Raw genomic sequence first — 11,710 nt, forward strand, 5'->3', positions numbered from 1 at the left:
GTCACATGTGTCCAATTACTTTCTCAGGAACACTTTGGGTCTATGAAAAATACGTACACACACACACACACACACACACACACACACACACACACACACTACAACACACACACACAAACACACACACACACTATCTTATTTTTGAAATGTTTTGACCTGCTTAAAGCTTGGGCACTCCTAACATTTCATCTGTACCCTAGGCCCAATTAGGGAAGTCACCAATGGCCATTAACATGAATCCTCACATGGCTGGTTGGCTTTTTCTCCTGTAGCTCCTATGACTCATCCTTCTCTCTAGAGTCATGATGATTCTCCTCTCCTTTTTCCCTGTTCCTAGTCCTCATAAATCTAAAGGTCCTACTCCATAGCTGTTTGCCCAGCCATTAGCAGCTGGCATCATAATTGATCAATCAAAAACCAATTGGGGACAAGGACCTTCAGTTTTCAGACATGCAAATTCATGACTAAATCAAAGCAATAGAACCAATCCCAATACATGTAAGTTTGGTTGTATTAGAGCCATTTCTATTTAATTTTAGCAAATCTTTCACTTTTTGTTAATTTTTGTCTTAACTCATTTTTCTTTTAGTAGATAGTTGCTCATTTTCCATGAGTTTTTAATTTTTCTGTTGTGGTTATCTAGCTTTATTATATGGTGGTTTTCTAGGCTGCAGAGAGGTATTTCAGTTTTCTTGTATATGCTGAGACTTACTTGGTGTTCCAATATGTAAATTTTGAAGAAGTCAATTTTGGAGAAAGTTCCATGAGGAGCAATGAAGAAGGAATATTCTTTTGTGTTTCTGTGATTTGTCCTGTAAATGTATCTTTGGTCCATTTGATTTATAATGTCCGTTAGTTCTAACATTTCTCTCTTTAAATTTTGCCTGGATGACTTGTTTATTGGTGATACTAGCATATTAAAGTCTCTGACAACTAGGGTGAGCATGTGATTCAAGATGTGGTGATGTTTCTTCCTTTTTTTCTGTGACTTAAAAAATTTCTTTTAAAAATTAATGTATTTTTTTACTTACTCACTTTGCATCTGGCTAACTGGTCTGTTCCCAGTCATTTCCTCCCACAACCCTTCCTCACCACCTCCTCTTTCCCTCTGAGCGGTTGGGGGCCTCCTGGCTATCTCCTCACCCTGACACTTGAAGTCTCTATGAGTCTAGGCTCTTCTTATCCCCATGAGACCAGACAAGGCAATCCAGCTAGAAGAACATATCCCACAAGAAGGGAACAGCTTTTGGGATAAGCCCTGCTCCATTTGTTCAGAACCCACAAGATAACCAAGCTGCATATCTTTTACATATGTGACGGGACACCTAGGTCCATCCCATGTATATTTTTTGGTTGGTGGTTCAGTCTCTGAGATTACTAAAGGTCCAGGTTAGTTGATTATATTGAGCATCCTGTGGAGTTCTTATCCCCTTCAGGGCTGCAATCCTTCCTGCTATTCTTCCATAAGAGTCGCAAAGCTCCATCCACTGTGTATCTGTGAGTCTATGCTTCTGTCTGAGTCAGATGTGATCTGACCCTGAAATCCCCATATCTCTCTCATTCTCCCACCCAGTTTCTTCCCTTGGTCTTCCTTCCAAAACTATTCTATTCCTCCCTCCAAGTGAGTCTAGTGCATCCTTGATGTACCCTCTTTCCTCTCTATCTTTTTTGGTTCTTTGTAATGTAGCATGGGTATCCTGTATTTTATGGCCAATATCCTCTTATAAGTGAGTACATACATGCATGCATTTTTGATATTGTGTTACTCCACTCAGGATGATATTCTCAGATCTATCTGCTTGCTGAATTCATGACAATTTTATTTTGCATAGCTGAATCATATTCCATTGTATAGATGTACCACACTTTCTATATTTATTCTTCAGTTAAGGGACATTAAGGTTGTTTCCAGTTTCTGACTATTAGAAGCAAAGCTGCTGTGAACATAGTTGAACAAGTGTCTTTTTGGATGTTGGAGCATATTTTGGGTATATGCCCAGGTGTGGTATAGCTGTGTCTGGAGGTAGATCTATTCCCAGATTTCTGAGAAATGACCAAATTGGTTTCCAAAATTTTCTCACAAATTTCCATTCCCTCTCACAATAGACAAGTGTTCCCCTTGCTCCACATCCTCCCCAACATGTGCTATCACTTGAGTTTTTTATCTTAGCCATTCTGACTGATGTAAGATAGAATCTCAAAGTTGTTTTGATATACATTTCCCTGATGACTAAGGACTTTGAACATTTCTTTTTGTGTTTTTTGGCCATTCAAGATTCCTTCATTGAGAATTCTATTTAGTTCTGTGCTTCATTTTGTAATTGGGGTATTTGTGTTGCTTGTATTTAACTTCTTCAGTGCTTTATAAAAGTTGAATAGTAGCCCATTGTCAGATGCAGGGTTGGTGAAGATCCTTTATCAATCTGTAATCTGCTATTTTGTTTTATTGACAGTGTCATTTCCCTTATATTTGCTTTGTATATTAATGAGTATCCATTTATCAATTGTTAATTTTAAAGCCTGTGCCATTGGTTTGGTGCTTAGGAAATTGACTCTTCTATCAATCCATTCAAAGGTATTCATACTTTCTGTTCTATGAAATTCAGTGTATCTGGATTTATGTTGAAGTTCTTAATCCACTTGGACTTGAATTTTGTGCAGGGTAATAACTGTGAGACTATTTTCATTCTTCTACATGAAGACAACCAGTTAGACCAGCACCATTTGATGAATATGCTTTCTTTTTTCCAATGAATGGGTTTGGCTACTTTATAAAAAAACGAGTATACAGAAGTGGGTGGGTTTATTTCTGGATCTTGTATTCAGTTTCAGTTATCAACCTCTCTGTAGCAATACCTTGAAGTTTTTAATTATTTCTCTATAGTACTACTTGAGGTCAAGGATGATGATTCCTCCTGAAGTTCTTTATTGTTCAGATTGTTTTAGCTATCCTTGATTTATTATTTTATGACATGAATTTGAGAATCAGTCTTTGAATCTACAAAAATTGTGCTGGAATTTTGATAGGGATTTCAATGAATCTGTAGATTTCTTTTGCTAATATGCCCATTTAACTATGTTAATCTTACATATTCATGACCACATGAGATCTTCCCATCTTCTGATATCTCCTTCAATATTTTTTAAGGAACTTGAAGTTCTTGTCACACAGATCTTTTTCTTGTTTGATTAGAGTTTCACCAAGATATATTATATTATTTTTGACTATTGTAAAGGGTGTTTTTTCCCCTAATATCCTTTTCAATCTGTTAATCTCTTGTATAAAGAAGGAATACTGATTTCTCTGAGTTAATTTTCTATGCAGCTACTTTGCTGAAGGTGTTTACCAATTGTAGGAGACCTGTGTTAGAAATGTTGGGGTCACTTATGTATACTATCATATAATCCACAAATATCAATACATTAAACTCAAACTGATAAGTTACCCCACATATTTGTGGATACACACATTTTCCATTGCAGCAACATCCTTTTATTGTTATAGTTTATTTTTAAAGATGCTAAGTCCTGACACAATTACTGATGCTATGGAGATCTCACAAAAAGGGACCTATTATGACTGTCCTCCAAAAGACCCAACAAGCAGCTGAAATAGTCAGATTTAGATATTTGTACCCAACCAATGGACAGAAACCCCTGTGGCTGAATTAGGGAAAAGCTGGAGGAAGCTGAGGACAATGGCTACCCTATATTAGGACCAGCAGTCTCAATTATCCTGGACCCTTGAGATCTCTGAAACACTGTACCACCAACCAGGCAGCAGACACCAGTTGATATGAGACCCCCCCAACATATATACAGTAGAGGACTTCCATGTCTGTGTTCAGTCAGAGAAGATGCACCTAATTCTTAAGAGACCAGAGGCCTCATGAAGTTTAGAGGTCTCATGAGGCAGTATGGGGTGGGGATATCCTCATGGAAACAGGGCGGCATGGTGGAGGTATGGGATATGGAACAGTCAGAGGGTAGACTGGAAGGGGAATAAAATCTGGAAGGTGTGTTCTTTTGCAATTGGGTGACCTCACTCAAGATGATATTTTCTTGTTCTAAGGTGGAAGGTGCCAGGAAATGGGATAGCATAAAAGAGGATGCTTAAATATACCTTAGGAGGGTTAATAAAATAGTCATAAGAGGCAGATGGAGGGAGAGAACTGAGTGGGAGAGGGGGGGAGAAGGGAAAAAGGAGGTTCAGAATCAGATGTGGGGAGGGACAAGACAGATGCCTAAATGGACATGAAAATGAATGGAAAAATGTAACTGACAAGGATGAGAAGGTGGGGTTTCTCCAGGAAGAGACAGAGACCTGAGAGAGGAGAGGCCCCCAGGCATCAGTGATGATGAGCTTAGCTGCTACTCACAACTCTATGGATAAGGAAACTGAAGAGGCCACTTCCTCTAACCAGGCAGGACCTCAGTAGACCAACAGTGATACCAACCTATCCTCCAAAGTTTCAACCCAAAATTTATGCTGCCTACAAGGAATGCAGAGACAAAGTTGGGGTAGAGAGTAATGGAATATTTGCCCAATAATAGACCCAGTTTGAGATCCATCCTATGGGCAAGCACTAATCCCTAACATGATTAATGATATTCTGTTATGCTTGTAGACTGGAGTCTTGTATGGCTGTACTCTGAGAAGCTCCACCCAGCAACTGACTCAGACAGATGCACATATCTATAACAAAACTGTGGCTGGAGCATAGGGACTCTCATGTAAGAATAAGGGAAATGATTAGGGACCCAGAATGGGATAGGTGCTCCACAGGAAGATTAATCTAGTCAAGTAAGCTAGACCATCAGGGCTCTCAGAGACTGAACCACCAACCAAGAGCATAAATGAACTGGAACTAGGCCTCACAGTACATATGTAGCAGATGCTCAACTTTGTATTTATGTGGGTCCTGAATAACTGGAGCACTATCCCCAATAGCTTTTGTGATATTTCAATAGATTTGGGGCTATCCTAAAAGCTGTTGCCTGTCCATGAAATATATATTCTAGCTTGGATGCCTTGTCTGGTCTCAGTAGAGAGGTTTCACCTTGCCTAGCAGAAACTTGATGTGCCAGGGTAGGACAAACCCAGGGAGGCCCCACTATTCATCAGGGAAGGGTGGGAGAAGATGGGGGGAAATATTGTGGGAATATGTGACTGAGAAAGTGGCAGTGAGCAGGTATAAAGTGAATACATAAAAAAGGAAGAATCTAACGGAAGTAAGGATGTTTCAATTTATATGAAATTTATATGAAATGATATATAGAAAAGTAACAAAATCATGCTCAGTTCAATCTTGGTAGAAGAGAACTATATCAGACACTACTGTTAGAAAACAGAAAGACAAAGAAGGAACAAGTATCTTCTCAAAAAGGCTAAGTGACCTTTAGAAAATTTAGTATTCTATATTATTTGTCTTTATTACCAAAACTATATTAACAAAAAAGTGTGAAAGGAACCAAAATTACATTCCTTACCTTCATGAGATTATTTTCATTTTGTGAGTTATCTGCTCTGTTTCTAAGTTCTTGTCTGCAATGTGTTCCTTAACTATTTGTAGAGGTCCTCCAACAACTTATACTTTACCCCCTTTTAAACTTTATAGTAGGTAAGTGTCATTTTATTTATTTCCCATTCTACGATGTTACCAGTTCTCTTTCTGGGTATGATTTAGAAAATAAGAAGTGATTAAATATACTACTTTTAAACCCATGCAAGTTACCTCTTATCTATCCCAAACCCCATCCTTTTGACTTTTTTAATGTTTCTTTTTATTTATCCATTATGTCCATTTAATGCTGCTAATATATGCGTGGATGGGGGATGACTTGGTGGAGTATTGTCATGTTGCCAGGTTTAAATTGAAAGTGGATAGAATTTCTTATTTCCAAAGATTCTTCTTTATAGCATCCATAGTTCTATAATATATCTGTCTCCCATATCAAAATAAAGCATCCCTTAATTTATGAAATATCCATATATATTTCTTCCTTAATTATTTATTATAGACCATAACAATAATACACAATAGACATTTTTCATAAGAAAATAGAAATTAAAAATTAATTTATAAAACTCAAAACCAATTCCAAGCTGTTACATTTTTCAACCAAAAACATAAAAATTAAGGAATATAACATTACAGTTATAGAAATGACCAGTCACACAGCTTGATTTATCAAAACCGTAGCTTCTTTTCATTTTTTTGAGTGGGAAAAATTACATGTTTGGACCTAAAATTTTGTTATAACTAGCAGTGTCAATGTAGTCTTGTGAATAAGTTTGGTCTAGCAAACATATCAGAAAAATTTAATGAATGTTTTCAATTTTAGAGTGCATATTCCGAAACTTTTGAAAAGAATTTTTCTCAGGCCGTAACAAAATAGTGAAGCACTTCGGTGCAAAGATGCAGAAAAGCAGCCCTGCACTAGAAGCCAATATACAGAAAACTTCCACAGCCACCATAGACTTGCCCTTGGTGCTGTGATAGACAGGAAGAAAGGTGACCCAGACACTGCAAAATACTAGCATGCTGAATGTCAGGAACTTGGCTTCATTGAATGTGTCAGGCAGATTCCTGGCCAAGAATGCAAGAATGAAACTTCCAGTGGCAATGGAGCCTAAGTAACCCAGGACACCATAGAAGGCAAGAATTGAACCTTTGTTACAGATAATCAAAATGTGGCCCTTTTCAACATTTCCATCAGCATCAACAAATGGAGGAGAAGTACCCAACCATATTCCACAGAGAATCAGTTGAATCATTGTACAAATTGGGATAATGAACTTAGGTGCCCCTGATACCAGCAGCCACCTCATCTTTCTACTTGTATTAGTAACCTTGAAGGCCAGTACTACAATAATTGTCTTAGCCAAAACAGTAGAAGCAGCCACAGTGAACACAACAGCAAATGTGATCTGCTGCAGAATGCATGTGGCAATGTTGGGATAGCCAATGAAGAGCAAGGAACAGAGAAAACAAGAGATGAGGGAGGTGAGTAGAACATAGCTGAGAGTTCGGTTATTGGCCTTGACAGTAGGTGTTTCTTGGTGCTTCAAAAAGATAACAAGTACAAGAGCTGTGAGAGCAGCGAAGCACAGAGCTAAAATGGCCAGAGACATTCCCAAAGAGTCTTCATAACCCAGGAATGCAATAACTTTTTTAAGACAGTAAGTTCCTCCAGGATTGGCATACTGCTCATCTAGACACTTGATACATTGATTCATGTCTGGGACAGAAAGCAAATTATCATCAGATTTAATATTTCTTAATTATTCACAAGACATATATTCATGCATCAGATTTTTTGTCAGGTTGTCTTTAGCTCTTGTGATAAATGGGAAATTATATTTGGTTATTGTTTAAGAATTAATATCATTTTCCAAATTTATCTTTGTGTACAAAATTCTTGTTTATATTTATCTTGCATATTCAAGACAATTTTAGTAGCTTGCTGCTAAATAATAGAATGATAGAATACTGATATTTCTATAATTAAATATATTTGTGAGTGAAAATAATAGAACAAATTTATTTTTAACACTTCTGCAGATGCTGAAATACAAAAACATAAAACCAGATTCTTCCATGTATATTTTTACACATGTATTAGATATAAGATGAAAACCATATACCAAAATCATCATGTCACTGATTGGGTATGCAAACATCACTAACTCTGTATATTTCATAAAATAGGTCATGAATAGTGAGAAAACAACTAGAAACTGCATGAATTATTTTGAACTTAAAATCTCTATATGTTAAAACATCACTATAGATCACTATTAGGATTCAATGTATGAATTTTAGTAAGTATACCTACTTGCTTCACTAATTTGTAATGAATTGACTTTCAATTCTTTCCAAAAATATTTACAAATTTTTTTCAATATAAAATTATTTAGTCATCAAAATTTAATAGTCATTAAATAGTCATCAAAATTTGGTCTTTTGAAACACACACACATACACACACACACACATTATTCCAAAAGCTTTACATATGACAACTAAAATTCAAAATTAAAGTTTTCCTCAAAATGAACCTCCAAAGTTATTTCATCAATTACAAAACAAATGACATCTAATAATCCATTCTGCACTAAAGATTAGATATCCTAGTATTTCTAACTCACTCATTGAAGGTAGTAACCATTTCCATGTTAAAGTAGAATAAGGAAAAAAACAATTATTACATATTGACTTACTGATTTCACTAGTGATTTACTTTAAGTATTGCTTGTATTCCTTATTTACCAAGCATGACTTTATGGGATACCTGGAAGAGAATGGCCTGGAGAAAGAGCTGAAACAGTGAGTCTTTGCCCTTAATATCTTGCTGCTTGCCAAATAAGATTCTGTATAATCTTTCTTGTTTTCCCAGTCTACCATATGGTTTTGAAGTATAAAATGAGAAGCAAACTAGACCTGGGATCAAAGCTTTTCAGAAGTTATTCTGGCTTCCATCCACAAGTGACATCTCTCTTCCACTCTCATTTGTGTCAAAGTACTTTCTGCTAAATGATTCCCCTAACATCATCATCTGAAAGCACATTATATAGATATTGATAGTTGCCTTCAACCACCTCTGAGAGTACACTGAATAATTAAATATTTCTCTTATATTTTATGTTTCTTAAATGCATTGCAATTAAATAAAAATATTTCAAAGCAAACAGACTTACAGATCAGGAACCATACAGGAGAGAATTCTGGGCTGCACCCATCTTCCCTGCATATTGAGCCTTCTGAGAATTGCCAGCTGCCCTGAGCATCCTGCTATTCCTGGTGGACCTCCATTTTCCTGCCACCTCTCTGCACACCTTCATCAGACCTGCTCATCTGGGACCGTACCACTAAGATTCTCTTCCCACATACATCTTCCCTGCCTGCTGAGTCCCCTGTGGCACTGCCAGATGCCCCAAGTATCCTGATATTCCCAATGGACCCACATTCTCACATAATCTCTGAGCATATGGCATCAAACATGCTGAGCCAGAATCATACAGCCCAAGAAAACCCATCAGATGCCTGCTGCAACCAAGATCTGTCAGGAGTCAACAAGCTAATATCTAGCAGGTGATGTTCCTGAAGTGAATTTGCCCTTGATTAATATCTACAGCTTAGCTCTGATGGGCAAGGCCTAGGAGAAAGTCATTTTAGGAACGATTCCTGCCATTAATACGCTTTTCCTGTTGTTATTACATATTTAACAATCACTAAGTACTAGCCTACCACTTTCAAGCAGATCTGTGTAGAACTGTCAAGATGCACTGTCTTGTAGTGATACTGTATAGATCAATAACTTCTTAATTTTTAATGATGAACTTATAAGAATTCCTAAAGTTATATCAGTATTTATTAAGTTCTTTTATAGTAGGACTACTCTTAGGTCCTTTGGTGATAGTCGAAACTGCAATGAGAAATCCACTAATCTCCCATTGTATCACCAGTTAATTGCTTCTGAGATAGTAACCAGAATTTCTACTACTCAAAGAATATTCTGAGAGGCTGTAAAAATGCAAAATCAAAGGCCATAAAAAGGAACTAACTATTTATATAGGTGTTAGGACAGAAGATAAAATATTGACTGGGTTGATTTATACAAAATTTCACTAATAACTTAGATATGGTTTTTAACTCTTGATGAATCTGTGGAGCAGTGATAGGTGCTGAATGTTTTGTCAGAAAAAAAAATACTCCTAATATATACATGCATGTAAACATTCATTGTTGTAAACTTCTTATTCAATTTTCAGTTTGATTTGTGTGAACTTGTGATGAACTTTCACCGTGTGATCATGTATTCTAAAAGATGTATAAGTACTGATGACAAACAAAACAATGAAAAGATTTTTTCCCTTATCCCCCTTTTTTCATTCATTCTGTTTTTTCCCTTTTTCTTAGAGGACTTTCATAGGAAACTTTTTAAAACTTAGTAATAGACTCTAAAATCACCTTTAAAATTGTCCATTTTTCTTCCTGCAAGCAGACTGAAAGTTAGAGCAGCACAGCAGTTCCTGCTGACATAGAAAACATTAGTTAATCGCAAGTTGTAAGGTTACAGGTGTCACTTGCCTAGGCCAGTGGATTTTTAGCCTCAGAAAGAGCAAGAAAGCTTTTAGAACTTTTTAGAAGTCATATCAGCATTGCAGTACAGTTAGAGAGCTAGAACATCCAGAGGCCCTCAATCTTTAAAACCCAAACAGAGTACTACCCTGTAACCTGTTTCAACCTGCTCCAGACAGAGAGGCTCCCTGCAAGGATCACTGAAGTTAGGCATCTTCCTAGTACTTATTATGATAGAATATCCAGGAACTAAAGCCATCCAGACAACTAAAGGGCCCTGAAAGAACACAATAAAGAAAAAATAAGGGCAATATGACTCCTTCAAAGTACAGCTACACTACCAAACTACTGCAGCAAGTTCTGCATACCCTAAAATAACCAAAGCACAAGAAAATGACCATAAATTCAATCATATAAATAAAATAGTGGCCTTTAAAGAGGAAATGAATAAGTCCCTTAAGGAAGTACAGGAAAATACAGTAAAAAATTTGGAGGCTTTTAAAGATGAAACAAATAAATCCCTTAAAGTACTATGGGAAAATACAATTGAATAGGTGAAGGAAATAAATATAATTGTTGAAGAACTGAAAAAGAAAATAGAAGCAATAAAGAAAAGACAAACTGAGAGAATCCTGGAGTTGAAAAAAAAACTAGTGAATAGGAAGGGAAAAAAAGATGCAAGCATCACCAGTAGAGTACAGGAGATGGAAAGAGACAGTCTCAGGCATAAAAGAGATAATAGAAGAAATTTATACCTCAGTAAAAGAAAGTGTTAAATGTAAAAAACATTCCTGACCCAAAACATCCAGGAAAGCTGGGATAACAGAAAAAGACATAAACCTGAGAATAATCATAATAAAAGAAAGTGAAGAATCCCAGCTCCACAGAACAGAATAAATTTTCAACAAAATCATAATGAAAAGTTTCCCAACATGATCAATGAGAGCTCTATAAACAGACATATAAAATGAATTAGACTTGGAAAAATGTCCTCTTGCAACAAGTCTACAGAACAAAGAACATATTTTAAAATGGAAAAGGGGAAAAGGCCAGGTAACATACAAAGGCAGACCTATCCAAACTATACATGTCTTCTCCACAGAGAATCGAAAGGCTAGACTAGTTGCACAGATACCTTACAACCTCTAAAACTCCACAGTTGACAACCTATACTACTATATGCAACAAAACTCTCAATTATCATAGATAAATGAGATATTTTAAGACAAACCCAAATTTAAATGATATCTATCCCTAATTCCAGTCCTTATAGAAAATACTCAAATGAAAATTCCACTCCAAAGAGGGTAATTACATCCAAGAAAACAAACAAAAAACAAAAAGTAATTCTGTACTAGAAAAAACAAGGGAAGCACACACAGGCGCACATAAGCACACACAGGAATACCATCAACAACAAAATAACAAGAATTAGCAAACATCTGTCACTAATAGCTCTCAACATCAATGGTTCAACAGACTCAATTCCCCAATATAGAAACACAGGCTAACAGAATGGATGCAAACACATTATTCTGCTACATATAAGAAACATACCTCGCCAGGCAGTGGTGGCACATGCCTTTAATCCCAGCACTTGGGAGGCAGAGGCAGGTGGATTTCTG

The 11,710-nt window shown here is 36.5% G+C and overlaps 1 protein-coding gene across 1 annotated transcript in view; it reads right to left on the minus strand.

Moving 5' to 3' along the window:
- Window positions 1-6,322: 6,322 nt before the first annotated feature.
- Window positions 6,323-11,710, minus strand: part of LOC116100618 (vomeronasal type-2 receptor 116-like) — a 38,420-nt gene continuing 33,032 nt past the window's right edge. Inside the window, exon 6 of the mRNA XM_031384359.1 lies at window positions 6,323-7,242. Within this exon, the coding sequence (XP_031240219.1) occupies window positions 6,323-7,242 (920 nt within the window). The remainder of the gene's footprint in view (window positions 7,243-11,710) is intronic.

The sequence above is a fragment of the Mastomys coucha genome, unplaced genomic scaffold (assembly GCF_008632895.1).
Source record: "Mastomys coucha isolate ucsf_1 unplaced genomic scaffold, UCSF_Mcou_1 pScaffold21, whole genome shotgun sequence".
Classification (NCBI taxonomy): Eukaryota; Metazoa; Chordata; class Mammalia; order Rodentia; family Muridae; genus Mastomys; species Mastomys coucha.